A 27,139-nucleotide genomic window follows, 5' to 3' on the forward strand; every position below is an offset into this window, starting at 1 on the left:
CACATTAGACATGCTGAGATTGATAATAGAGGTACTTCTGTGCCAGGGGCGGAACGTCTCTCGGCAGCCAACCCATCAAATCAACAAATGATCATGCCTTTTTACAGCACACAAGAAACGTGTATTACACTGTCGAAATTGTTCTATTGTATATGAGTAAGCTCAAATACCGCCTGGCGCCTCTTAACGTTAACAGGACTCATAATCAGGCAGCTCAAACTTCTTGCTTCCCAAACCAAAGCTAGGCAACGAAGGCAGCGATGCAAAAAACTTTTGCACACCAGGTCTAGCCACAACGCCAAAGATGGAACGGATGATCCATATACCCGTATCAGACTGCGGACAGAACAGTTTGGGTGCTTTGCCTCCTAGAGGAATAGCACCTTCTTCTTCTGCAAAGACTCCGAATTTCTTCTTGTAGTTCGTAAACGCTGCTGCTGGATCGTTGGGGTTGGCGATGAGTTCTCCAGCGATCATGTAACTTCCTAGTACGGCCATTGTGGTGCCTTGACCTGTGAGGGGAGAGGGACAGTATGCGGCGTCTCCTACTAAGCCGCAACGGTTGTTGTGCCAGGTGTCGAGCTTTACTTGCACTACTCTGGTGAAGTAGAAGTCTGTGGAGGCGTTCATGCCGCCAATTATTCTGTCTCTGATGCCACCCACACCTTCGAAGAGTCTTTCGAGCAGGGCTTTCTGTTGTTCGATGGTACCGTGGCGAGCTGCTTGGTTGAGTTCTGCTCCATCAGTTGTGGTTACCATGACGTAGCCTGAGGTGCGAGTCCCATTTGTATCGATTGGTCGTATCCAGAGAACGCGACCTTTGTTTGCATGCTGTAGAATTGAATAGCTTGTGTGGTCTTTGGGATCTACATCCATGGAGAAATAGGCTACGTAAGTATCAGTCTGCTTGAAGCAATCTTTGGTCAAGGACTCGTCGAATGTAAGCTTTCGGACTCGAGATGCTACTCCATCTGCACCGATTATGGCGGTAAAGGTTTCTGGCTTTCCGTTGTCAGAGAGGGTGGCTGTCACAGAGTTCTCATCTTGCTGTATATCTGTCACGGTGCATCTGATTATCTGTCAGTTTCTCTTTGAGCCGATAGATGGTCTCGGAAACCTTGCCCGTATCTGTACTCAGCACCATGTTTCTTTGCAGCATCCGCGATGATGTTGGTCAAAGTACCACGCATGATCTGGAAGAACCTTAGCAATAGACCACCTATAAATCACGAAAAACATACCTCAATCTCGTTCGTCGGTGAAAAAGCAGGTTTGCTGTTATCCACAGCATTCGTACCTGTATTTCCAATCTCTTTGCCCGCATCATCAAGCATAGCAAATCCACTCTCGCCGGTCGTGTTGGCTTTGATTTCATCCCATAAACCCATCTTCTTGACAACATCGACTGCTTCTCCTGTGATATCGATGCCTTGCCCGTATGGCTCAACTGTTGAGCGTTCGGCGACTGTGACTTTGAAACCTGCTTTTGCGAGCCAGAAAGCTGTGCTGGAACCAGCTGGGCCACCGCCGACAATCAGAACGTGATGCATGATCGTGTTTTGTGTTGTAATGGCCTGTGACGAGAATGATCTTGTCTTGGAAATCGTAGAGTTCGAGATGGATGGCTTGTTATATGCTGATAGTAATGATGATCTTGTCGTTGTAAACAATGTAACAGCTCTTGTGCTATTCTGACAGTAAAGTTGCGTCTGTAGTATAGATCTCGGGCGCACAATGTTCATGATGAGATACAACAGCTTCACTATAGGAGACTCGCTTTATATGAGGCATTGAAGGATCGAACGTCTATGATGTAGGATTGCGGTTTTTGATAATGCTCGGTCGTGTCCCCGTTCGGGGGGGAGTAATGCCCACCAAGACGGTACTTAGTAAAGCCCGCGGAAATTAGGTTTCGGGCCCGAGACCGAGATTTTTGTGCTCCATTCATCATAGATACGTGATGACGATTTGAATGACCTCGACGAGCAATTTTATATTACTCTCTGGTCGGGTTATGAAACATTCTTTCTTGTCTTATTCCAGATATGTCAGGATCGGGATTTCAAGTGTTGTACTAGCTTCGAGAGCAGGCAAGAGGTTATTGGCTGGATCGCCGCTCATGCAGAATTATGTCTATATCTTGCGAGTTTCAAAACTGGTCGCGTTGACGATGTGACACCGTCGAGAAGCTGTAAAATACTTGATCAATATTTATTATCATATGATATGCTAGATGGAAGTCCCAGAATGTAACGAAGCGTGCGAGATAGCAAGTTGAACGAAAGTCCAGGGTAGCCCCATTTGCCAGATTTCGCACAAATTGAAATTGTGAATGCCTCCATTATCATGTCTCTCGGGCACTACGGTCGGTAAAAGCCAGGGTGATCCAAGATCTGGAAATTGAAGCAAGCAAATAGTATCAGAGATCCGAACGAGGTGGGTAGAAGATACCTTGGTAGATGGTGAGATATTTTGTGCACGTGCACAAAACTGCCAAGCCAAGCTTTGCAATTCTTGACGAAGCCTGGCTTCACGCAAACTGAAGTTCTCTACAAATCTAGCGTCCAGATTGAAACTTCGTATCTCTCCGGTACAAAAAGCGCCTTGCTGTTGTAGCAGCGGTAAATGTACGAGAAGCAAAAGAGATGTTGATGAGAGTGGGATTTGAACCCACGCCCTTTCGGACCAGCGTATTGGTGAAACCTTAAGCTGGCGCCTTAGACCGCTCGGCCATCTCACCATTGATGGATGAAAGTTTAGCTTTAGCGTATATGGTTTTGTGGCAGACACTCTGCAACGATCGAGGACAGCTCAGGTCCCACCAGCCGGGCGATGCCACAAAGAGAACGCAAGCCGTGAGTCGACATGCAACTATCACTGCTGATAGCATGGGCGCTCCGTTCATTGACTTCCTGTTCTCTCACGGTTGTCGTAGGTGAAGAGTGATTGCAACTGAGACTGATCTGTAAGGTTGAACGACCAGAGCGAGAGTGAGTGTCCGGGTCTCAATGGTGAGCGGTGGCTCTCAAGCCATGCCTTTTGCTTGCACTTTCGAACGCATCGGCTACGCCCGAGTATGCACAAGCTTGCAGACTTGAAGATGAAAGAGTTGATCAATATGTTGTATGCCAATAATCTTTGAGCCTCTTCTAGAAAATGCCCATGCGCTGGCCCCAACCATCGTTCTTGGGATTGACAAGGATGTGGTAGGGGAAGGTGTTTGTGTCTTGAGTGGTAATTGGTGGTACGTGGTCTTTGTTTTGCTGGACGATGTCGGTGATCTTCAAAACAGCGTTGTTGAGGGATCGCTCAATAGCTCGTCGGGATGTGGTAGCTTCTACACATACGCGTTAGTCTCAGACAGTTATAGGATGAGATCTAGTTGCAAGGTCACTGACCTTGATGAGTGCGTGGGGACGCGAGAGCGATGTTGAGCGTCCACGTCTCCCAGACCAAGTCCTCATCCTTTTGTCCAAACCAACCCTTCTTGCGTCTACGTTCTCTTTCACTGAACTGTACAACAATCTGGCCACGAGTGTTCTGGTTCTGATCGTTTGAGTCGGCGTCGATTTGGCGGACAAACTGATCGACACGCTGTTCAACAAGTGTTTGCAGGTCAACGTCTTGGATCCAGGGTATCGGGACATCAAGCACATCATGTGTTGAGGGCTCCAAGTTGGCAAAGATGCGATACCAGAAAATGGTATGGAGGATGCCAGTGACGACGTCTTTGGCGTTAGCCTTGTCGGCGAACACGTCGATGCTGAATGAAGCAACTCGTCGCTCTTCCATGATGAGAGTGATGAATGGCGACTATCTCATGTCGCGAAGAAGGCTGCTGAACTAGATCTGTCCATGTCTCTATCAACAACAAACGATGTTTCCAGATGGATGTGACTGATTGCGACGAGGAGAGCTATGTTGCTATCACCCGCAATCTGGCTGGTTGGTGCACGCGTGGGGAATCGCGTCCGGCCCGAGAAATACGTCAGCGAACCTCTCCAACTCCGACAACGGTCTGTGGAAAGGTCAGCATCAGTAGCAGGTACTGCCTCATGCCCGCTTCTTATCCAAGCCTCCAGCTCACCAGAGAACAGGGTGGATGTCTGATGAGTTCTGCGGCTCGTCCATGTGCTGCTCCGAATCTCTACATGCCCTCGCCTCGACATGCACACCCTCCACTGATCTGCAAGCCCGGCCAGCATGCATTAAGCATCGGAGCTTTCCGCTTCGCCATCAAGCACGCGGGAGCACGCTCTTCCTCGGCCGCAGACAGCGATGCTAGGACTGCCAATGGCCACCACATCACTTCACGTAAATCAAACTCTCTGCAGGCTTGCCGTCCATGCTGAACTTGCCTACTCTGTCAAATGATCTTTTCCGACAAAAGCTCTCGTGCGTAAGTGCTTGTCTCCTTCCTTATCTGTTCCTGGCCAAGACTTGAGATAGACAGTGCGTCTTCAATCTCAACTAATTGCCCTCCTGATCTACACTCCATCAAATGTTTGCTGCCGTCCTCGCACCCAACTTTGTGTCCTCCGCTCATGCTATTTGCTGTGCAGTCATCGGACTGCCGCTTGCCAAGTCGCTTTCATCAAAGACATTACGCTAGGAGATGCACCTCAATCTATCAATTACCTCAGAGAAAGCATGAGCACCGCCTCCAGACCCTCTGCTGTGGCAACGTAGGCTCATGAGCCCATGTCTCCATGAGATATCACCATCGTCCAGGGTCATACTGCATCTAGGTTACGATTGGCGCCCCTTGGCCCTCGCCTCCTGCAACATGCAGCTTTTATGGTTACCTCGTTGAACACAAACCCCTCTTGGTGAACTCCCTCTTTGGGAAGGAGAGCTGGAGATAAGACATGCTGGCATATGGTATATAAAGGTTGCCTTGTAGGTAGGTGTTTGTGCAGCTCCAAGGTCTCAAGTCCATTCATTCATCACAGGATGTTGTTCAACATCGCCACTCTTTTGGCTCTCGCCCCCTCCGTTCTTTCTGCGGTCACAGACAATGGTGCTAAAAAGCAGCGCAATGTTGTCCCTGGCGGATACATTGTCGAATTCGAAGATGTTATGTCTGTTGCTTCAGACGTATGTTGTGTGCTTCCACTTGTGAAACTGGCCGTTAACATCCTTAATAGACCAAGTCGAGCTTCTACTCCGAGCTTGCAGACAAGAAGATGAATCCAACTCACCGCATGGATCTTTCTTCTTCTCTCTTCAAAGGTCTTTCATTCCATGTTGATTCAGGTCTCGACCAGACAGTAGTTGCTTCGGACATCCAAGCTATGCCTCTCGTCCGTAAGGTCTGGCCCATCTCTCTGTACGACACTCAGGACTTTGTGACCGCGCCTTACGTCAACGGTTCTAACTCCACTGGGTCATCTGATGTCTTCTCTACGCATCTTATGGGTCACGTCGACAGACTGCACGCTGAAGGCTTGACCGGAAATGGCACCACGGTTGCCGTCATCGATACTGGTATTGACTATCTCCACCCTGCTCTTGGCGGTTGTTTCGGTCCTGGCTGCAAGGTCGCATATGGCTATGATCTGGTTGGTGATGACTACGATGGTACAAACACACCTGTGCCCGACCCCGATCCGTACTCTTCATGTAATGATCACGGCACCCACGTCGCTGGTATCGTCGCTGCCGGTCCCAACCCTTACAACTTCACTGGTGTTGTACCAGATGCCACCCTCGCTATTTACAGAGTTTTTGGATGCTCCGGAAGCTCTGGAGATGACGTTCTGATTGATGCCTTCACCCGTGCTTATGAAGAGGGAGCCGATATCATCACTGCCAGTATCGGTGGTGCTAACGGCTGGACTGAAGAGCCATGGTCTGTCGTTGTCTCCCGTATTGTCGCAGCTGGTACCCCCTGCACTCTTGCTGCCGGTAATGATGGGTCTGAGGGTCTGTTCTATGGTTCATCTGCCGCTGATGGTATTGGTGTTATCGCCGTTGGCTCTATCGACAACATTGAGTCTCCTGTCTTTACTACCTACGGTATTTACAGTGTCGACAACTCGACCACCGGCCAGTTTGGCTACCTGGAAGCTGCTATTGGCATGCCTAACATCAGTCTTCCTCTTTGGGCCGTCAGCGAGGACAGCACTATCCCAGGTGATGCCTGTGAGCCTCTTCCCGCCAACACTCCCGATCTTGCCGGCAAGCTTGTCCTTATTCGTCGTGGCACTTGCACCTTCGACACCAAGGCTGCAAACGTTGCTGCCTTTGGAGCACAGTACATCATGTTCTACAACAATGCTCCCAGTCTCACCTCCGCGAGTGTCACTGATCCCGACATCCTCGGAGCAGCCATGGTCTCCGCTGAGCAAGGTGCTTCTTGGGTTGCCACTCTTGCAGCTGGTTCCGCTATTCAGGTCACCATCACCGGCGATTTGACTGTCTTCTCGAGCCCTGCCAACAATGTCACCGGTGGACACATGTCCACTTTCACCATGTGGAACCCTACCAATGAGGCTTACGTCAAGCCGGAGATCTCTGCCCCTGGCGGTAACATTCTGTCTACTCTCCCTCTTGCACAAGGTGGTTACGGAGTCCTGTCTGGTACCTCTATGGCCACTCCATTCGTTGCTGGTGTTGTCGCACTTATGAAGCAGGCACGCCCTGATCTTGACGCTTACACCATTCGTGCCATTCTCGGTACGACCGGCCATCCCGTCACCTTCAACGACGGCACGACTACTTATGACTACCTGGCTCCTGTCGTACAACAGGGTGGCGGTGAAGTCGATGCCTATGCCGCAGTCTACACTTCCACCGTCCTTGACGTAGCCAACCTCGCTTTCAACGATACAGCACACTTTGTCAAGGAGGCAAACTTCACCATCACCAACCGTGGTAGCAGCGACATCACTTACAACTTCGACTACGTCAACGCTGCCACTGCTTACACTCTTCCCGATGATGGCAGCACCCAGCCTCAGACCTTCCCTCCGGATCTCGTCACCTCTGGCGCTAGTGTACACTTCAGCTCTGGTAGCATTAGTGTTGCGGCTGGCAAGTCCGAGGTCGTCATTGTCACCCTGTCTCCTCCTGAGAACCTTGCGACCGCTCGCATTCCTGTTTACTCAGGCTTCATTACTATCAACGGTACCAACGGTGATTCGCTCAACCTTCCTTACGCCGGTATCGCATCTTCGCTCAAGGATGCTACTGTTCTCGACCCTAGCACTGGATACCCATACATCACAAGTACCTCTGACAACACCTTCGTCCCTTTGGATCCTGGTACCGTCTTCACTATTTCACTCGCGAATGCCACTGTGAATGATACCATTAGCAATTCAACCGGTCTTCTAGTCCCCAATCTGAGAATCGGCCTCGTCATGGGTTCATCGCTGATTCGTGCTGATCTCCTTCCTTCGAACGGCACTTATGGCACTTACAGCAACACCACCACCATTCTCGGCGTCAAGACTCTCGGTGCTATCGCCGGTACACCCACGCTCTATCAACCTAGAGCAAATGCTTGGAGTACTGCCTTCTACGGTGTCCTCGATGACGGCAGCAGAGTGCCTGCCGGCACCTACTCCATCTTGGTCCGGGCCTTGAGGATCTTTGGAGATGCAACCAATCCCGACGACTACGATAGTGCCGGGACTGTACCTTTCACGATCAGATATGTCCATTGAAAGTGAGGAGCTGGCCCTTCTTCCGCGCTTGATTAGACTAGATGATCTTCTGAGATAAAGAAATGATGATTTCTCTTCTCCTATTCTTACATTACCGATACGTCTGTAAACACATAGTCATGGACTGCGATAGTATCGAAGACATAATCTCATCCATGGCTTTCCGCGGGCATCTTTCATGTCGAAAATACATTCACGCAGTGTGCGACAGCCGGTATATTTTGAGGAAACATTCGCATGAAATGATTGATGACTCATAATTCATAGCTTTAACTTCTAAACTCTATAGTATAAACTCCATAACTCCGACAAAGGAAGACATGTCCCCAATATCGATCTTCTCTCTAGATCATGTTACAGTCTCTAGACCAGCCAGCTGGTTTAGATCGTCTATGCCATAGTTGATCCATGGCAGTAACTCGATACTCTTCATCACGTAAGATCAGAAGATCATAATCGTCACGCCTTGCTTGATCAGCGGCATACTCTCTTCTGTGATCTCTGGCTGTCAGTACCCTGACTGTGGGCGTTCGTTCTCCACCCAGATCGTAAGGTGGAGTCGTCTCCTGCTGGTCAGATGCACGTTGAGTCAAGAATAATTGATCCTGGAGAGCATCAGATCTCATCTTGTCAGCGAGCAACTCCAGGACAGTCTTGATCTCGTCGAGGTCATAAGTGATGTCCTTTCTCGAGAGGGCATACTTCTCATCGCGGTCGGTCTTTTCGATATCGGCGTTGTCGAGAGTGTCGTGGAGAGATCTGTTGGCGGCGTTTCGTCTCCAGTTCCGTGCAGTCTTCTCGTCTGTCATTCTCTGGGCGTCTTCGGCTCGAAGAGCAGCTCTCTTAGCTACCTGCTTCCCCCATTCGTCGTCCGAGTGTGTTTCAGTCGATTCGGCTCGATTCGCTTCTTCTTCCTTTGCACGTGGCTCTGCAGTTACAGCTTCCTCGGCCGTCTTTTCCCGGTTTACTTCCCACTCCTGCAAAGACCGCTTCCTAACTTCAGCTAGGTCGGCTTCTTCTTCTTGCCTTCTCAGCTCTTCTTGTCCAGCCAGCTTCTTTCTTCTTCCTGCTTCGAATGGTCTCAAGGCGATTTCGACAGCTTTTTCGGCTTCTTCCTTCTTTCTTCTCTCTTCATCAGCCTTCTTCTTTGCCAGATCTTGCTCAGCTTTCCACTCCTTGATGTACTTTTCTCTTTGTCTCCTCTCCTCCTCGATCACCTTTCTTGCCAACGCCGCCCTGGCTTCTCTCTTCTTTCTGTGCTCGTCTTCCTTTCTTCGCTCCTCATTGATTTTTTCTTGTACCACGGCCTTCTCAGCTTCCTTATTTCTTTTCTCCGACTCCATGTCAGCTCTGATTCTAGCTGCTACCTCAGCCATCACAATGGCGGCCTCCCGGGACCATTTTTCAGCTTCCCTCTTACGCAATTCGGCTGCTTGTTCCATGGCTCTTCGTCGTAGTGCGTCTGCCTCTCTGGCAGCCTCCTCTCTTTGATTGGCTTCGGCAGCCAGTCTGGTTGCCTGTTGGGTAGCAGCCATTTGTCGGATGAGTTCTGCCTCTCTGGAAGCAGCGGCTCTGGCACGGTCTTCGGCTTCTGTCTTTCGCTGTTTGGCCGCTTGCTCGAGAGCTCTCTGGCGGGACGCTTCTGCCTTTTTGGCCTTCTCCTCTTTCCTACCTGCCTTAGGGGGTCGTCCAAGACTTCTTCGTCCTTCTTCGGTGTCTGACCAGCCGGGTTCGGCATCTGCGCAGGATAAATTCCACATCTCGAAGTCTTCATATCGAGATTCGGAGTGTTGGTATCCTCCATATCTGACAATTGCTTCTTCGGACGAGTCAGAGTCCGAGTCCTGGCGGTATGGCGAGTAGTTATTGGCACCCATATTGTGTGTAAGATGGTGATAATCGTTGTTCTGGGATTTCAGGTTTGGACGGAGAAGATCGTCTACTATATAGTAAACATGGAGACAGGAACTTGATGGGATGTCAGTCATGTAAGACAAGACAAGGAAAAATCAGACTATCCGGCCAATGAGTTAAGACGAGATACTGACTCTCAAAGGCCAAGCTCCACGAATAATCCTCCGAGCATAACATAGACTCAGAAACGAGAGTCAAACACACTCAAAACATGAACTCGCAAGTGTTTGAACCCGATTCTGAGCCACATGCGTGAGAATGTGAAACCTAGGGAGTAAGACATCCTTTGTGGTCTTGATTATCGTGGCGAACAAGTGTCTAGTCACTTCCATCCATCCATGGACCGACATCTCTGATTCCATTGAAGCGGTATCACTTATTGAACCCATGATACATCACTGTGTGAGACTCGTTGTTAGCAAAGTTCCCAACTTCAACGTACCAGCTCATGAAACATATATATTTCAGATGTTCTTGTCTGGAAATCCATCTCTCATCCCAATCAATGGCAGTATATTCTTATTGAGCCTTTACAAGTCATCACGATCACCACTCAAACACAATGCTGACTATGTGTGATCTTGGTCCAACTTGCCAAGTCCATCTGGACAATGTCTCAACAACTGTCAAGTTCTCACTCTTCTCGTGTGACTAAAGCCATTCGTCTCCGCCTCAAAGAGACCAAGTAGGATAAGCGTAACAACTTGACATGGTCTCCACTCCAATTCAAGATAAACATGGTTATAATCTGGAACTTAGCATAGAAAATGCCTTCCAAACGTGTTCCAAAGAGGCGTAGACCCGAGCTCTCAGCCTTGTGTATCATCTCTATCATCCTCAGCGCCTGCTACAGTATCTTCCTCCTCGTAATTGGCAGACGAATTAGGATTGTACTGGGATGCAATTTTCTGGTCATCCTCGTCGCCAGAGTATGTGTATCCGACAGACCATTCGCTTGCGGTCGAGCTGTTTGATCTGCTCCGAGGCTGCGACGTCGTATCTTGATTGTTGGACATTGTTGGGTTGTTTGGATGTTGTAGTCGACGAGCTGGATAGAGTTGAGGGGTTAGAGAAGGTATGATGTATCAAGTGCCTGATGTAGTGATTGTGTTGGAGATGATAAGATGATCGACAATGAGGACAACGGATCCTCATATATTATTTAGTAGTGTGAGGGTAGCGTGAAATTAGCCTTGAATAGATTCAGCACGGTGGGACTGTCCGTAAATCGAGACATGCACGAACCAAGACATGTGTGATGCAAAGCCGAAGATCCGGTCGAGTGTTCAGCGCAAAGACAACTCTCGATCTGAGATCAGATCTAGAACGTGAGTGTACTGAAAGAGAGCTCGAGTTTACAGCCAAATATGGTTGCTCAAGAGCATCACCCTAAAACCTGTAACCTGTGTCTCAGACATTGTCGCTATCTTCTGGATGTTCTCATATCATCCGAGGAGCCAGTCGCGACTGCTGCATTATCCTCATTCCTGGCGATAATTGTTAATGAGCTGCATGTTGTAAACCGTCACAACAATGGCTCCAGGGTAAGTCTGAAGCTGTGTAATCTTTGTCGTGCTCGTAAACTTATCTTGAATATGTCTTGGTATTTGCCAAATTTGGTTCTCCTCATATGCTCAAGTCTGTCACTGACACTATCCTCCACCTCTAAGCAAAGCAGATGGACATGAGAATACAAGGATGCAAAGTGTAAGAGCCAGATATATCCGAACTTTGAGAACCCCAATATCCATCTCTCACAACACATTCGACACCTTGCATCCTCCAAATCGTCCCCTGACATGTCCCCTCGACCAGTTAACGACTCCGAAATACAAGAGCCCACACTCCTTGCTCGTCGTGATCAGATATTCCAGATAGCAGCCTTGCCGTCCCCCATCATACGTCCAGTCTAAAAGCAACTGCCCACAGACAGCGACGGAAACATCAAACCATCGAACGACTCCATCAAGTCCGGCCATAATAGGTAACCTGATAAGCGCCGATAAAGCCATAGCCCGTCTGGTTGGCATTGCCAGTGTTCTTGTTTGTAGTTGTAGTGGTGGTTGTAGTGATGGTTGTGACTTTGTTTGTGGTCGTGGTGGTATTCTTGGACTTGGTGTTCTTGGCCTTGTTCTCAGACTTTGACATTGTGGTGTTGTTGATATTCTTGGTGTTCTTGGACTTTGTCATTGTGGTGTGCTTAGTTGCTTGTGTTTTTGAGTGTAGCTTGAGGATGTAGAGTGGTTGATGTGATTGATGAATGATGTTTGTAGATGTAGATTGAACGTTTGGGTTAGCAGGAATATTGGCAGGTGGCTGTTTATATATCCACAGCAAGGATGAGAGAAACAGAGACTGTGCCAGAATCTTGGAGACGTACCTCACTTGGAATTCCAAAAAGTTGGCTCCAAGACATGCATGTCTCGTTTCATGTGTCTCATGAATTTGGTCGTGTAGGGGTGGAAATGTCTTTCAATCTCATAGCTATCTCGCTATACCAATTCCTGCAACATGTCTTCCAGATCTTCTCGTCCGAACGGTACAGCCAGCCTCTCGACGCCAAGCCCATCTTTCTTACTCTCCACCATATCGTGATCATGAAATTCTTTTAGTAAAGTTCTGAAACTCATCTCAGATGAACAGACAAACTCTTCGACAGCCTTGTGATATAGTGTCCTATACTCGACACCAACAAAGGATGATGTCTTGTGAGCCTTGACTTTTGGAGGCGGCGCTTTCTTCGCAGGGCGACCGCGACCACGAGTTGGCTTTGTGACGTTGCCATGATCCACTTCCATCTCGTCGCCGGAGTGGCCAAGTATACTGTCTGAATCTGGCGAGCCTGGATGTGTGTCGTAGGATGAATCAGCGAGAGCCAATTGCTCGGCGACCAAAATACGGAACAAGTTTCTTGCATTCTCCGGAAGCGAGCGCAATACATATGCCACACCGTCTTTACCACCAATTCGACGACCGCTACGGTTGAGCAAAACATTGACTTCTTCTACAGGATCGAGCTCTGCGGTATATGTAGCAAAAGTAGTGGTGTCGTGGAAAAGAAAACGAAGAGATGATCTTTGGGATATGTCCCAAAGAAGAGGGAAAGTGGGAGTATCTGCCGAGGAGATGAGACAGATATTGGGATGAGCGGCCAAAGTTGAGATGGTCGACTGGAATAGCGGTTTGCGGAAGAACGGACTGTCGATCGAATGGATGATGACGTGTATAGGTGAAGCAGGAGGAAACGCCGTCAAGGCGGAGATGAGAGCGTCTAGAAGGGCCAAAGGTTGGAGGGGGAGTTTACTGACTGTCGAGGATGGCAGGGAGTATTTCGCAATGGTAGTCAGAACATCTCTGACGGAGATGTTCGGTGAGTAGGCGTTTACGACGACGACATTGGTCTTCTTGTTGGAGGATTGGCAGAGGTGGTCGGCAAAGTCGAGAAGAAGTTCACGCTTCGAACCGTAGCCGTAGAGGCAGATGTTGAAGCCTTCCTCAAGTTCAAACAGCCATTGGTCAAAAGCATTTTCATGCAGACCGGCTAGGAAGTGCTTGTCTGCAGCATGTGGGTCACTGTACATATTGAGCTTGGCGAAGTAATCGTCATGGTTGAGAAGAGCATTGCTTGGTAGGGTATTGGTCGACGTCTTGACACCCCCAGGCCTGTTTTGGAAGAAGTACAGCTCGTGCGGAGGCATGTCCTGTGGTGTAGGAGACGCTTGTCGCTTATTACCCTTAGGCCTTCCTCTTGGCCTCGCGGTCTTTGACGGAGTTCCAGGAGTGGCCGTGATGCTGTCTTCCTGGGTCATATCTCGGTCCTCGTCTTGCTCCGAATCGAGAATCTCGCGAGCCAGAGCGTCTTCCAGGCCAGTGTCATGGACAATAGATTCATCTTCCTCCTGTGTGTCGAACAGTCTCTTGTGGCTTTTGCGTCTGGCGGAACGGTCTGCATTGAGAGCCGCTGTCAAGGGAGAATCCTTGGTGGGTGCGTTCTCGATGGCTGGAGTAGAAAAGAGGACTTTCCGTAGCGATCTAGGGGTTCCTTCTTGCTTCAAGGTCGACTTGAGGATGGAGCGCTGTTTCGACGGCGTATCCGCATTCGTGTGTCGTGAAGGTGTTTCTGCCTCGATCATCCTTCTCTTGGAAGGCGTCATTTCCACGTCCATCTCTTGTGTCTCTTCAGCCGTGTCTTCACCATCCTGGCTCCTCTGTCGTTTAGGCATCGTGTTGTTTGTGTCTTGGTCGACAATTGTTTACCTCGGTCGGACAGCAGCAGCAAGTCCGACAAACGAAGCAACATTAGGCGGACCTTCTCCACAGATTGATAAGATTAGCCGCCATCGGCAGCTAGCTCTTATCCTCTTATCCATCTTATCCACTTTGACTCAGTCATTGTTTCGATCTCTGTTTTTCCCTCCCAATCGATTGTTATTCCGTACCAATCAATTGCGTATAGTTAGCAACATGGCTGTCTCCCGATCAAACGCCGCTCGTCGGTTGATATCGCTATCTTCCCAGCAAAGTCGACGATACTCAGCACCCACCGACGGCGCAATCCCGCCCAACAAGGCCAAATACGTACCTACCGAGGGAACCTATCCCAAAGGCTTCGTGGTCGGTAGCGCACATGCCCAAGTCAAGGTCTCAAACACAAAATTCGACGATCTCGCTCTCATTGCCTCGGAGAAGCCATGCTCGGCCGCCCTCGTCGCCACGCAGAACCACTTCCAGGCTGCTCCTGTCAGTGTGAGCAAGAAGATCATGTTTCAACATCAGAGCAAGAGCATTAGAGGCGTTGTCATCAACTCTGGCTGCGCAAACGCTGTCACAGGAAAAGGTGGACGTGAGGATGCCGTGCGCATGGCCAAGCTCACCCACGACCTTTTGAACAAACGCAACCCCAGCCCTTACGACAAGACTGCCGAGGTCGAAGCAATGACAAGCGTCGCCGACGGAGAGGTCAAGATCGCTCCAGATGACCAAGATGTCTCCGGCATCCGTACTCTCGTCATGAGCACTGGTGTCATCGGCCAGCGCCTTCCCATTGACCGTATCGAAGCAAAGATCCCCAGCCTCGTTGACTCTCTGGGCAGCACCCACGATCACTGGCTCCGTTCAGCCCGCGCCATCTGCACCACCGATACCTTCCCCAAGCTTCTTTCCCGCCAATTCACCCTCCCTTCATACCCTGGCATCACCTTCTCTATCGCCGGCATGACCAAAGGAGCGGGTATGATCCATCCCAACATGGCCACTCTGCTCGGTGTCATCTGCACAGACGCGCCCATCCAGAAGACTGCCTTGAGAACTCTCCTATTCACTGCCACAAACTCCTCTTTCAATCGCATTACTGTCGATGGTGACACCAGCACTAACGACTGTGTCGCTTTGTTCTCTAACGGCATGGCTGCCCCGGATGCCGAGCCCGTTCGCCTTAACCACCTCAGCTCTCACGAACTTCCTACCAAGGGTGCATCTCTCGTTGGTGCGAAGTTCGAGAGGCAATCAGACGACTACAAGGAGATGAACAAGGTCTTGACATCTTTCATGGAAGACCTTGCCAAGCTCATCGTTCGTGACGGCGAAGGAGCCACCAAGTTCGTTACCGTCAAGGTGACCAAGGCTGCTACCCACACCGCTGCCCACGTCGTTGCAAACTCTATCGCTACATCTGCTCTCGTAAAGACAGCCCTGTACGGCAAGGATGCAAACTGGGGTCGCATCCTCTGTGCCATCGGCTACGCACCTGGAAACACACTTATCAAGCCTCAGCAGACCTCCGTCTCTTTCATCCCTGCCGACGGCTCCGAAGAGCTCAAGTTGCTGGTCAACGGCGAGCCCCAGGCTATTGATGAAGCTCGCGCTGCTGCCATCCTGGAGATGGAAGACTTGGAAATTCTTGTCAAGCTGAGCACCAAGGAGGGAGAACTTGGCGAGGCCACAGTCTACACCTGCGACTTCAGTCACGAGTACGTCACTATCAATGGCGATTACAGAACTTAGGATGTCTTTTGTGATGCCAAGACACATCAGGACAGAGATGAGAAACCTTTGTGCTCTCCGAAATTCCGCGCTACATCGAGAGGAGCCGGTGACAACAAAGTGCCTGGAGGCAGCAGGAGCCGTCTTATCCCCAACGGAGAAAGCGATCGCAGCGCGCCTCAAGGAGAACGAGCGTTGGCCATCCTGTCAGTCGCTACCCCCGTGCTCAAGATTCTTATCACTAGCGTCGCGTTCTTCATACTTACCAGAATTGTTTTCTGAACATCGTTGGAGACTTTCAATGAATGAACCTGCGCTAGACTATCGTTCGACTTGAGAGTTCTGTAGTATGATGATTCTCTCGTTCGAAAGTGATGTATGATGAACTTGTTGTCATTACTCTCTGTCTTTGATGAGCTCCTGCAATCTGTCTTATGCCGAGAAGCTCTATGATATGCATATGTACACTGACTGTCGCAATCCTTCAAGCTCTCTACAACTGAGCAAATCCAGTCAATGCAAAAGTGGCGCCAAAGGCCAGCTTAAAAGCCACATTATCTTGCATAGCCGAGCGCAGATCGATGCTAGTAAAGTAGCGCTGCATACGACCATAAGGCACCAAACTGATACCCAACTGCGACTCTGCAAACTGTTTCGAAGTCAAGATCAGCAATTGCGAAAGGAGTGTAAGAAGCAAAGACGCAGAAAACCAGGCAAGGTGAGAGGGGAAGGGAGTAGCACATACCTGGACACCAACGATCAAAAGTCCAATCAACAATGCCAAAGGCTTAGAAAACAGTGAAACCGCCAGTCCACCCAAAACACCTTGTAACATCATCAGCACATAAACTTTTTGCAGTGCTCGTATATACAATGTTTCTCAGGAAACATAAAGAAGCCGAAAATTAAACTTACCAGCAATACTTCCACTCGAGACCTGACGCACAGCACTGGGGTTGAGTCCACCTCTGCGATTCACAACCGGCACCTTGGCATTGGACGTGTATGAGTTGAGTGTGCTAGAGGCATCGCAGAGTGCATAGCGATGTCTTCTTGGTGTGAGGAGAGAGTAAGAGGTGAATGCAGCGCCGAGACCGAGGCCAATGCCCAATGGGCGCGAGTGCAGGAGGAAAGACATTTTTGCCGACGGAGTGTTGTGTAATTGATTTGAGATGAAAGGTTAAGTGGTGTGATTTGTTGGTGAGTCACAGAGATAATTAGACTGATATGGGGATCGTTTTGGTGAGGGTTTTGCTGTGCAAGTGGCAGTGGATGTTGTTCAGATTGTCGTCGGATGTCAATGACGCAGATCTTCGAACGCTTGGACCGCGCATAGAAGGTAATCAGATTGCGGAGGAAGGTGCGCTAAAAGTACGAGGATTGGATAGCAGCATGATTCGTTTCCAAATAATTGTAGCCAGGTCTGACGTTGCTATGACTACTTATACAAGGAAGCACTATTATGAGCTTTATCCATAACATCGGTCACAGATTGAATCCCCCAAAGAGTATTGTCAGATCTGATAGATCTATGATGTGCGATTCTCGTGGCTGCAGCCGTCTACTATGAACCAATCGGCGTGGTTCGGCGTAGTTCTTGCAGCCAGGGTCCGAGCCTTCCGACAGCGGGGCAGGCGGGGCGGGATTTGGATCGTTCGAGACGGACAACAAGTTCGCCGCCCTACGCCCGCGCCTCTGGGTGTTTTTCTTGAGTAATAATACCTCTAATAGGCAGGTGAGTCACTGGAAGAAGAGCGAAGTTCCCTGGTGAGATATACTTTTATAAATCTTGGAAACGAAAGGACCCTTCTCTTTTTCTCCCACGCATATCTTGTTCACTTTGCCTCTTTGCATTCTACATCACACACATCTTTCACAATGGCCACCACACTACCCACCACCAACGGCAAGCACGATGGCGCCAACGGCACCAATGGAGTTGCCTCATTCGCCGTCAAGGCTGGTCTCGCTCGCATGTTGAAGGGCGGTGTCATCATGGACGTCGTCAACGCTGAGCAGGTATGTCTATGTCATTGACTCTACCCAAGACATTGTCACTGACAACTCGTCTCAGGCCCGCATCGCCGAAGACGCCGGTGCCTGCGCCGTCATGGCTCTCGAGCGTGTCCCCGCCGATATTCGCAAGGATGGTGGTGTTGCCCGCATGTCCGATCCCGCCATGATCAAGGAGATCATGGACACTGTCACTATCCCTGTCATGGCCAAGGCCCGTATCGGTCACATTGTCGAGTGCCAAATCCTCGAGGCCATTGGTGTCGATTACATTGATGAGTCCGAGGTCCTCACCCCCGCCGACCCCATCTACCACGTTGAAAAGCACGACTACAAGATCCCCTTCGTCTGTGGATGCCGCGACCTCGGTGAGGCTCTGCGCCGTATTGCTGAGGGTGCCGCCATGATCCGCACAAAGGGTGAGGCCGGTACTGGAGATGTCATTGAGGCTGTTCGCCACATGCAGACTGTCAACCAGCAGATTGCCCGCGCTTCCAAGATGTCTGAGCCTGAGCTCCGCGCTTACGGCCGCGAGCTTGGTGTTCAGTACGAGCTGCTCAAGGAGACCGCCCAGCTTGGACGTCTGCCTGTTGTCAATTTCGCCGCTGGTGGTATTGCTACCCCTGCTGATGCCGCCCTCATGATGCAGATGGGCTGCGACGGTGTCTTTGTCGGCTCTGGTATCTTCAAGAGCGGTGACCCTGCTAAGCGTGCCAAGGCCATCGTTCAGGCCGTCACACACTACAACGACCCCAAGGTTCTGGCCGAGGTCAGCATTGGACTCGGTGAGGCCATCGTAGGCATCAACTGCGGTTCCATGGACTCCAAGGACAAGATGCAGGGTCGCGGCTGGTAAACAACTTGCTCTGATCAAGTTACCTGATCCACACGACACGCAAGAAAGCGAAGCATGGTTTTGGAAAAGAGCAATGGCGTTTGACACACAAGAGGGTTCATTAGAGCATTACACACACATAAGGCTTTGGAGACAAGAAGAAATCAAGGCGTATTAGCGCTCTTGAGAGACTACCTTAATCGAGGTTGAGATTTATTCAGGGGTTCTGTACGATAGTTGAAAAATGGACACGACGGTTATGACACTTCACAATATTTGTTCGCACGTTCGTTCTCTGACCAAGATCTGGGGTATTGCTGAAGCAGCCTTCAAAATTTGTATGAGTGAAGCCTAATTGAAAGCCTCCCCTGCCGAGAGGTCCGGTCTGATATCTCTCAGTCTATCCATAAAAAGATCGCAAGAGCCGGAAGGCCCGCCTGTGTACTTGTATGGTAGGAATGTCAAGAGATTCGGCATCTAGAATGGATCGTTCCACAACGACGCCCGGGCCCCGAGTAACAACCAAATCTAGTGGCGCAAACCAGACCGCGGTCTTTCGGAACCGAATCCGACGAAGAGTGCTCTTCCTAAAAGGTGATGGAGACTCGATTGACTAAGTTAGACTATCATGAGATGCGATAAGACAATAGAAAGTAATACTGCTTAACCGGCCAGGCAGTTATGAACCTTTTTGTGTAGAATGGAAATGTCCCGAGCAAAAAGTGATAAAGACCGTCTAAATCCGGCGAATCGTCGATGAGGCAAGGTTCAACATGCACCACGGGGTCTAGGCCGAATTGTAGCGGTCTCACAACGCATGGAGGGAACGGCAAATCTGGGAACAACGACATTCCCATCTTTGCTTCATTCATGCCTCACGATCAAGTGTAGAGACGCCTAGAATCGAAAGCGCTCATGTCGCGTCCAACTGCTAGCGAGACGTCAAGGACGCGTGAAGTCTTCAAGTATGCCCAGACCACCGACCACTGATGCGGAGAGGCCCAGGCTAACATGGTGTTTTGTGCAGATGTCTAGAAGCGTACGACACGTCGAGCTTCAAAGCCCTCCAATTTGGTGATGGCGAACTCAACGAGAGAGTCGCTGTCGGTAGCGACGACACTGCTCTGGCTGCCTTCGCCCAGTTGGGCGCGCTACGTCTGAAGGCCCAACGCTGTATGATCTCGTTGGTGTCGAAAGAGGAGGAATTTATCATGGCAGAGTCCACAAGGACTCTATCACTACAGTCAGATTTGGTGCACAGTTCTCGCGATGCTCTGTTTCTAGGTACCTCCCGTTTCCCTCGCGACCAAGGCTTCTCCGTTACTGGCATCAAGCAATGGACCACTACCAAGGAACGCCGTGAAGAGCCGAAAGAAGACGCCTACTACTACACCGATGGCATAAGCCCTCACTGGTACATCATCAGCGATGTGCGGCAGAGCCCTGAGCTGCAAAAGCTCATGTTGGTCCAGGCTGCAACAACCTTACGCTTCTACGCATCTGTGCCTATTCGAACCAATAGTGGTCTGGTCGTTGGTTGCTACTCCATCCTGGACGATCGACCACGCTTCGGAATCAGCACCGAAGAGATGACCTTTATGGAAGATATTGCAGACACTATCATGGGCCATCTAGAAGCCAAACATGCAGCCGTGCAGAGACAGCGTGGCGATCGCTTGATCAAAGGTCTAGCTCTCTTCAGCGAAGGCAAGGACTCTCTACGTGATTGGTGGCTGGATACACACAGTCGGAAATCTCGTGGCGAGGGTGCCCGCCGGCGTCGTGACTCGATTGAGGAGCAGAAGGTTCAAAACGATAGAGCCGACGAAGAGCTAGGAATGACATACCGAGCCGATCAGGTTCCTCACGGACGCAGTACTCCGACACCGACAGAAGTGAAACGAGTCGAACCACCTGTGCCGACAGCCATCCAGGTTCCTAAGCCAACTCCCAAATCCGGTCGCCTAGCTCCAGACAAGCATGAAGGTTTCGATCTTGGTCGCGAAGTCAACACCACCTTCGCTCGAGGCAGTAACCTCATGCGGGAGGCTCTGAGTGTTGAGGGTGTGGCCTTTATCGATGCTGATTTCCACCGTTCAAAGGAGTCGACCAAGAACCAAGAGTCGTCGTCTACCGATCCCGAAAGCGATACTGCCACTGCTTCGTCAGGTCCAGAATCACATTCACCAAAACAGCAATCGCCGATTTCTCCCGAGGCTCAATGTGCGCTGTTAGGATTTTCCACAAAGGTCAAGTCCACAATTCGTGGATTCGATGCCTCGGCCAAGCATTCGAGTCTTCCGAAGGCCTTCATCCGTAGTCTGATTCGTCGCTACCCTATGGGCAAAGTGTTTAATTTTCTTGAAGGCAAAGCTCTGAGCTCGAGCTCGGGCACCGATTTCTCTTCTGACGGCATTTCAGATGACGCAAAGAATGATCGGTCGCGCAAGCGTCGCAGCCGCGAGTATGTCGATGCTATGACATTGGGCGAAGTCTTCTCAGGCCCCCGCAGTGTCGCCTTTTTGCCACTGTGGGATAGTCGGCGTGAGAGATGGCGATCCGCTGTTTTCGTGTGGAACAATTTCCCCAATAGATTTCTGGACAAGACCGAGGATGTGACATATCTCGCAGCTTTCAGTAACAGCCTGATGGCTGAGCTGTCACGTCTTGACGCTATTGCTGCGGACCAAGCCAAGGCTACCTTCATTAGCTCCGTTTCACACGAACTGAGGTCGCCTTTGCACGGTGTGCTGGCGGGAGTGGAGCTTCTGCAAGAGAGCGAGTTGAGCAACTATCAACAAGAGATGACGACCACTATCAGCATGGCCGGCAAGACTTTACTTGATACAATCAACAACATCCTTGACTTCACTAAGATCAACAGCTTTACAGACCTCGAGCGAAAGGACAGGAAGGACAAGGACGCTAGCAGAAATTCTGGATTCAAGACAGCAGACATGGGCGAAGTCGGCGTCACAAGTGCGGTCGACCTTGCTATGCTTACTGAGAACGTGGTCGATACCACCGTCACTGCAAAGAGCTTCCAATCGAGCAAAGCCAAACAAGAGGATGAGGACGAATTCGCACCCAAACCTCCAAAGCAAGTCGCTGTGGTACTAAACATAACACCACGAGCAAACTGGAATCTGAACATTTCGCCTGGAAGTTGGACGAGAGTGATTACCAACTTACTCGGCAACTCGCTCAAATACACCAAGGTTGGAACCATTACCGTGAGCCTTCAATCTAGAAAGTCAGATGACCCAAACAAGGCTCTGGTATCTTTGACTATTGAGGACACAGGTCAAGGTATTGGCAGCGAGTATTTGCGCAACCACTTGTACACACCGTTCATGCAGGAGAATACGCATGCTGTCGGAACTGGACTAGGACTTTCTATCGTCAAGCAAATCATCAAGGACTTTGGAGGACGAATTCACTTCGAGAGTGAGCTTGGAAGAGGAACCAAAGTGGTTGTCTCTTTCGAAGCCGATTTCGAGGAAGACGCGGAATCTGAGATCGAGGTACCGAAACGTGCTGATGGAAGCAACCTCAAGGTCGCGCTTTCCAAATCAGTAGGGAAGACTGACGCAGATCTGGCACGCGACAAGATGGTCAAGATGAGTGCTTCCAAGACCTGTAAGGAATGGTTGGAGTGTCAGACCGAGTCAGTGTCCGTTTCTGACGGTGCTGACTCCTTTGACGCTTGCATCTTGACCGAAGGCGATTACGAAAAATGGCAGGAAAGGAGAAAGCAGTCACCAAGTCAACGACCAGCACCAGTGATTGTGTTGGGTTCCATCTCAGCCTCGTCTATCGTCCGTCAGAGCGCGGCAAAGAACGCCATCTTTATCAATCAGCCCTTTGGACCGAGAAAGATGTCCAGAGCACTGGCAGCAGCTCTGAAGAGTACGAAGCAAACACACTACGTCACGGAGAACGAGACGCTAGGCCCAAGATCGTCTTCGCTGTCTGCGGTGACGGAACTCACCGAGCCTCCGCTTGTCAGCTCAAATAGCGACCCTCCACCTACGTACACGGAGTCCAAGCCCAGCGTGACTTTTGACGCATCTGCTGCACCCTCGCCGCCCGTGTCGCCGCAAAAGTCTCCTGCTCCGCAGGTCAAAGAAGTCAATGGCAGCGAAAACTCGGATCTTCCCAGGGTCTTGCTCGTAGAGGACAATTCAATCAACATGAAACTCCTTGTCGCGACATTGCGTAAGCTAAAACGACCGTACACCTGCGCAGCAAACGGTCTAGAAGCCGTGACTGCCTACGCATCAGCCCCTGCTTCTTACGCCTTGGTGCTAATGGACATTTCCATGCCCGTCATGGACGGCTACACCGCCACCGAAATGATCCGCAACCTCGAGTCCAAGAACAAATGGGATCGCTGCACCGTCATGGCCTTGACAGGAGTCGGCGACGCCGAAGCCAAGAAACGCGCCTTCCTAGCCGGTGTAGACGATTTCATGACGAAACCCGTCAGCATGGGAAAACTACGCACCATAATCCAAGGACTCGATGCCAAAGAAGAAGCCCAGACCTCTCGAGGAGTAGAAGAAGTAAAACAGAGTATCGAACCGTCAAAACCAAACGGCAATCTACACGAGAATAAACTTCATCAACAACAGCAAGCCGCCTGACATGAGCGCCGGAAACGAAAGTGGCAAGAGGATGAAGAAATTGAGGTCAAGGATTTCGCTTCCGCTTCCGGCTCACAGGACAGGAGTGAAGATCAGAATCGGAATGAGTCGGGTGCCGTTGCCAGTAAGAGGAAGAGAGAGGATGATGGCGCGGACGGCTATGATGATGCCGAGGATCAGAGGAGAAAGTCTCTTGTCGAGGAACAAGCTACTGCTGCTTCATAGAAATATCGACAGTAAGATTTGGGAATTTTGGAGGTGAAGAAGAGGCGGATTTTTAATGATTTTTACGGCCAGGGGGAGGAAGAACGACTTTTTTTCGACTGCACATCACGTACATGTATAAGTCTGGCGTTATAACTTTCTTGTATCAACACAAATCATCTCATGAGCATCGTCGTCTTCTTCTTGTGCTGTAAGAATGTATTGTGATTTTTTTGTCGCGGAGAGCTGGCTCTGGAGAGCGCATCCGCACCTGGCACACACACACTGACCCGATCGTTGTACCTGTAGTTCTGTGCCAGCATATCGAGTGCGACGAGGCACTAAATCCTTGATCATCGTCATGATCACGATTGGACCATGATTCGCGCAAGCAGAGAAAAGGCTTTCTTGTTGTGTATGACCGTTTTCTCGATGGTTTTCGACAACTATGTACGTAATCCAATCTTTGCGATTGATAGTGTTTGGCAGCAGCATCCAGTACGTCGAATGTCTTTATTGACCCATGGATCTCAGCTTCTGCTGCTCAGCAGCACTCAACTGACCAAACACCTCTCCAAAGCCCTCTTCTTGCGATTTACCTGCGAACCACTGCAGTAAATGTGCCTGTGTCTCATCATCACGACTTCTGACGGGCATGTCGTCTGCAACCATACCCATCAAGGCCTCCTTGGTGATGCCAGCACCCAAATCCAAGAAGCCGTCTTCGTCTTCCCAGCCTGATTCATCACTACCAACAGATTCTGCCTTCTCGATCTCTGAAGCAGGAGCAAGGTTTTCGACACTGCGAGACAAGTTGGAGGATAGGATCTCATCGACGAGAATCTTGACGATCTTCAGAGGAGCGGGGATAATGGTGAACCGATCAGGTTCTGCGCGTGCACGGCTTCTAGTCATGATGCGGGTGGAGGTTGGCATGATCATGTCGCCCTTGACTTGAACAGTGTCAAGACGGGGATCGTGAAGGTCGTAGAGACAGGTGAGGGCGACGATGCTAAACGACCGTCAGTTATCGACACGATAAATATATGATAGACGGTGAACTTACTTTTGCCTGATTTCATCGTAGCCAGCGAAGTTGACAGAATTCTCCAGCCATTTTGTCAGGACGACATTCAAGCCGTTCTCCTCACCGATGGATAGCTGGGCAAGGAAGTCGATCACCTCTCTGGCCGAAAGAAGAGACAATCTCGCAAAGACAAGGATCAAACTTTGTATGATTTGAGTCTGGGTAGCAGTGCTGAGTCTGTGGGCGACAGCACTCAAGAGTTGTGCTAAGTATGGACCGAGTCTATCGGATCCAGCTTTCTCTACCAAGGCAGCAGCAAGACCACCAACCTCACCGGCGGCATTGTCTTCCACCGTGGGCCCGAGCAGACGGTCAATGATGACGAGAATGACCTCAAGACCACTCTTACCGTCATGATTGGCCCAGTTGAACATCTGCTCAGGATCTTTCTCCAGCATATACCGAGTGGCAGAGGTTGCTGACTTAAGCAATTCTTCGTCGGGAGATTCGAGGAGTAGACGCGTGAGTTTGGGCATGACAGTGACGATGAAGCCTTGCGGCAGAGGCGTAGGACCATTGCGTGCAAGATCGGAGAGCATGTCGGTGGCAAGGTTCGTCAGAGAGTTTTCATCAGTTAGGTTTGCGACATCAAAGGCTCCAGACAGTGATGGCAACACTTTGGCACATAGCTGTGTGTAGACCTCAGGGCCTGCGCCTGACAAGGACTCCGTGATATCCTCGAAAGTTTCGGCGATGATGATGTAAATTTGATAGTTGACGGCGCACCAGCTGGCAAGGGTGAAGAGGACATCCAAGCCAGAGCCTGTCAAACAGATACGAGTGTCAATCATAATGGCATCGCGGAGTGTCTCAACAATGGCAATCATGATGTCTTCAGATTCGTCCATGTCGTTGAAGTCGAGCTCAGTGATGAATTGGTGAATGGCATTGATGATGGCAGGTTGCATAGACATGTTGTTGTCAGAAGAAACCTCGGCGAGGTAAGCTTGCATGGAACGAATGCAGGATACCTTTACCACATCCGATGGATCGCTTGTTATAGCATGTAGCGATTGATCCATGAGCGAAGTGGCAGCACCATTGATGGCACCGCCTGCGGTACGGACCATGCTACTAGCGGTCAGGTGACCACGAGCTCGGAGGAAGACATGATCCTGTTGCATTGCAAATGTGATATAGTCGACGTAGATGCCCACGACTTCAGGAGCTATCGGACGGTCGGTGTCATGGTAGTCTGTCAGAAGTTGATTGAGTATGAAGAGAGCGGCTTCCTTTGCCTTCCAGCTAGAGTCTGTCGAGAAGAGCTCGCGAGTGTGATGTAACAGGCCTTCAATAGTGGCAGAGCTCTGCCATTCCCCAAGCTTAATGGCAAGATCAGCACAGGCAGTACGGGGAGTGTAATTGGCAGTGACATTTGACTCTTCGGCCAAAAAGATGTTTGTATCAATATCCCATAGCCCTTCCTCCTCGGTAGTGATGTGTGCATACGTGACGGTAAGCTTCATGACCTCCGTGACCCATGTGTCGGGCATGGACTGAGTCTGCAGTTGCTCCTCAAGCTGCTTGCGAACTGGAGCTGCGCGGAGACAGGCTTGCATAAAGTCAAGCTCCTCTAGCACCAGGAAATCAAGGGTGTATGGCAGACCATCAGCATCTTCCAGTCTGCCCTGACGATCGTTGAGGATGAACGAGTCGTGGTAGGATTGACGCAAGTTGTTGAGCTCTTGCCATGTAGCAGAAAAGAGAGCAGGTGCCTGGGGAGCCAAAGCTGAAGGGAACATGGTGCGCACCTTCATCAGTACCTTGACGACCTGTAGCTTCAGGGCGACGAGGCCACGGTACTCCTCAGCAACAGGATTCTGAGATTCTTCCTGCTCCACCGGTATGGCTGCTATGGGCATGTTGATGGTAGCCAGGAAGAAAGGGTACCAGTTTGCGAGAGCCTCTTCGACGAAAGATTTGACGGCTGTCTTGTGATCCTCCATGACCATCTCCAGCATGTCGAAACATGAGCGGAAGACGGAAACAGCAAGTGCGCGGAGGATGGTAGGGCGAGAGCTGGTGGCTACGGCAAAGACGGATGAGACGATCTGGTTGGCGACAGAAAAGAATTGATCGTCGTTGAAGCAGTCGTCGATCAGGTCCTGCAAGACCCTGAGAGCACCGTGTAATTGACCGTCCTGGCCGTTGTTGATGATGTGTAGCAAGGTAGGAAGGAGATTGGGATACTCGTCGGGGAAGTCAGCGGTAGCGATCTTGCTGACAACAATGGAAGCGGCGCTCTTGATCTTTCTTTCCTGATGGGCGTCGGTGGCCAGGTCAAGTAGGGCCTGTCTGAGCTTCGCACGCTCCTCGACGGAAACGAGCATCTCGCCTCTGAACTCTTCGAACTGAGGGGTCCATACTTGCAGCACGAACTGCTTGAGGAACAGAAGTGCAGCTTGTCGGGTAGGCAGATCGATGGATTGGTGTGTAGCGACGGCGATCAGGGTAGGAGCGAACGACGTGTGTGTATAAAGCTTCCGTAGCTGCAGCTCAGCATTGCGACGAGGAGCATCCTGAGGCGACTGCGTGTCGTGAAGGAGCTGTGCTATTTGCTGCTCCATGGCGCAAAGGATAATGTGATGGCCGGTTTGCTTAGCGTATCGCGGGGTAGCAAAGACGATCGAGGGGTTCGAAGAAGGAGGACAGAGGCTACTTGTCAGCTTGATCCATGTACAACTGAGTAAAGAGTCGACTTCGAAGCTATTCTGGAGCTGTCTTGACGTGGTCAGATTTGGTACGAATGATCAAACATAGCGGAAAAGGCATCTGGTGATTTGCTGCC

At 50.4% G+C, this 27,139-nt stretch overlaps 11 protein-coding genes across 11 annotated transcripts; 5 read left to right on the forward strand and 6 right to left on the reverse strand.

Moving 5' to 3' along the window:
- Positions 1–96: 96 nt before the first annotated feature.
- On the reverse strand, positions 97–1,848 carry AUEXF2481DRAFT_38180 (uncharacterized protein). Its single transcript, XM_013489920.1, has 3 exons — positions 1,242–1,848; positions 1,123–1,193; positions 97–1,069 (listed from the first exon to the last, which is right to left on the reverse strand). Exons 1-3 carry the CDS (start codon positions 1,740–1,742, stop codon positions 190–192), a joined length of 1,452 nt encoding a protein of 483 aa, XP_013345374.1. The 5' UTR covers positions 1,743–1,848; the 3' UTR covers positions 97–189.
- Positions 1,849–3,149: 1,301 nt separating this feature from the next.
- On the reverse strand, positions 3,150–3,792 carry AUEXF2481DRAFT_3460 (uncharacterized protein; the record flags this gene model as incomplete). Its single annotated transcript, XM_013489745.1, has 2 exons — positions 3,150–3,337; positions 3,399–3,792. The coding sequence occupies 2 exons, from the start codon at positions 3,790–3,792 to the stop codon at positions 3,150–3,152; spliced, it is 582 nt and encodes a 193-aa protein (XP_013345199.1).
- On the forward strand, positions 3,662–4,737 carry AUEXF2481DRAFT_611451 (uncharacterized protein). Its single transcript, XM_013490093.1, has 2 exons — positions 3,662–4,399; positions 4,563–4,737. Exon 1 carries the CDS (start codon positions 3,888–3,890, stop codon positions 4,350–4,352), a length of 465 nt encoding a protein of 154 aa, XP_013345547.1. The 5' UTR covers positions 3,662–3,887; the 3' UTR covers positions 4,353–4,399; positions 4,563–4,737.
- A 216-nt stretch (positions 4,738–4,953) lies between these two features.
- On the forward strand, positions 4,954–7,670 carry AUEXF2481DRAFT_27903 (uncharacterized protein; the record flags this gene model as incomplete). The annotated part of the gene is made up of 2 exons (XM_013489845.1): positions 4,954–5,097; positions 5,148–7,670. The coding sequence occupies 2 exons, from the start codon at positions 4,954–4,956 to the stop codon at positions 7,668–7,670; spliced, it is 2,667 nt and encodes an 888-aa protein (XP_013345299.1).
- Positions 7,671–8,014: 344 nt separating this feature from the next.
- AUEXF2481DRAFT_27904 (uncharacterized protein) lies at positions 8,015–9,547 on the reverse strand (the record flags this gene model as incomplete). The annotated part of the gene is made up of 1 exon (XM_013489846.1): positions 8,015–9,547. The coding sequence occupies one exon, from the start codon at positions 9,545–9,547 to the stop codon at positions 8,015–8,017; it is 1,533 nt and encodes a 510-aa protein (XP_013345300.1).
- A 2,529-nt stretch (positions 9,548–12,076) lies between these two features.
- AUEXF2481DRAFT_27905 (uncharacterized protein) lies at positions 12,077–13,807 on the reverse strand (the record flags this gene model as incomplete). Its single annotated transcript, XM_013489847.1, has 1 exon — positions 12,077–13,807. One exon carries the CDS (start codon positions 13,805–13,807, stop codon positions 12,077–12,079), a length of 1,731 nt encoding a protein of 576 aa, XP_013345301.1.
- Positions 13,808–13,962: 155 nt separating this feature from the next.
- AUEXF2481DRAFT_72921 (uncharacterized protein) lies at positions 13,963–15,587 on the forward strand (the record flags this gene model as incomplete). The annotated part of the gene is made up of 2 exons (XM_013490049.1): positions 13,963–14,478; positions 14,569–15,587. The coding sequence occupies exons 1-2, from the start codon at positions 14,049–14,051 to the stop codon at positions 15,585–15,587; spliced, it is 1,449 nt and encodes a 482-aa protein (XP_013345503.1). The 5' UTR covers positions 13,963–14,048.
- A 472-nt stretch (positions 15,588–16,059) lies between these two features.
- On the reverse strand, positions 16,060–16,704 carry AUEXF2481DRAFT_3465 (uncharacterized protein; the record flags this gene model as incomplete). The annotated part of the gene is made up of 3 exons (XM_013489746.1): positions 16,060–16,215; positions 16,312–16,391; positions 16,482–16,704. The coding sequence occupies 3 exons, from the start codon at positions 16,702–16,704 to the stop codon at positions 16,060–16,062; spliced, it is 459 nt and encodes a 152-aa protein (XP_013345200.1).
- Positions 16,705–17,444: 740 nt separating this feature from the next.
- AUEXF2481DRAFT_63973 (uncharacterized protein) lies at positions 17,445–18,435 on the forward strand (the record flags this gene model as incomplete). Its single annotated transcript, XM_013490027.1, has 2 exons — positions 17,445–17,585; positions 17,641–18,435. The coding sequence occupies 2 exons, from the start codon at positions 17,445–17,447 to the stop codon at positions 18,433–18,435; spliced, it is 936 nt and encodes a 311-aa protein (XP_013345481.1).
- Positions 18,436–19,244: 809 nt separating this feature from the next.
- Positions 19,245–23,456, forward strand: AUEXF2481DRAFT_38188 (uncharacterized protein). Its single transcript, XM_013489921.1, has 2 exons — positions 19,245–19,379; positions 19,442–23,456. Exons 1-2 carry the CDS (start codon positions 19,330–19,332, stop codon positions 23,058–23,060), a joined length of 3,669 nt encoding a protein of 1,222 aa, XP_013345375.1. The 5' UTR covers positions 19,245–19,329; the 3' UTR covers positions 23,061–23,456.
- Positions 23,457–23,777: 321 nt separating this feature from the next.
- AUEXF2481DRAFT_3468 (uncharacterized protein) lies at positions 23,778–26,918 on the reverse strand (the record flags this gene model as incomplete). The annotated part of the gene is made up of 2 exons (XM_013489747.1): positions 23,778–24,276; positions 24,331–26,918. The coding sequence occupies 2 exons, from the start codon at positions 26,916–26,918 to the stop codon at positions 23,778–23,780; spliced, it is 3,087 nt and encodes a 1,028-aa protein (XP_013345201.1).
- Between the last annotated feature and the right edge of the window lie 221 nt (positions 26,919–27,139).

The sequence above is a fragment of the Aureobasidium subglaciale genome, assembly GCF_000721755.1.
Source record: "Aureobasidium subglaciale EXF-2481 unplaced genomic scaffold scaffold_6, whole genome shotgun sequence".
Taxonomy (NCBI): domain Eukaryota; kingdom Fungi; phylum Ascomycota; class Dothideomycetes; order Dothideales; family Saccotheciaceae; genus Aureobasidium; species Aureobasidium subglaciale.

Excerpts from the sequence above, each read along its gene's own strand:
- AUEXF2481DRAFT_38180 (XM_013489920.1), bottom strand. The coding sequence starts at position 1,742 with ATGAACATTGTGCGCCCGAGATCTATACTACAGACGCAACTTTACTGT. Across the intron at positions 1,194-1,241 it reads CACCGACGAACGAGATTGAG|ATCATGCGTGGTACTTTGAC; the intron begins GTATGTTTTTCG and ends AGGTTCTTCCAG. Across the intron at positions 1,070-1,122 it reads GGTGCTGAGTACAGATACGG|ATGCACCGTGACAGATATAC; the intron begins GCAAGGTTTCCG and ends ACAGATAATCAG.
- AUEXF2481DRAFT_611451 (XM_013490093.1), top strand. The coding sequence starts at position 3,888 with ATGGATGTGACTGATTGCGACGAGGAGAGCTATGTTGCTATCACCCGC.
- AUEXF2481DRAFT_38188 (XM_013489921.1), top strand. The coding sequence starts at position 19,330 with ATGTCGCGTCCAACTGCTAGCGAGACGTCAAGGACGCGTGAAGTCTTC. Across the intron at positions 19,380-19,441 it reads AGGACGCGTGAAGTCTTCAA|ATGTCTAGAAGCGTACGACA; the intron begins GTATGCCCAGAC and ends TGTTTTGTGCAG.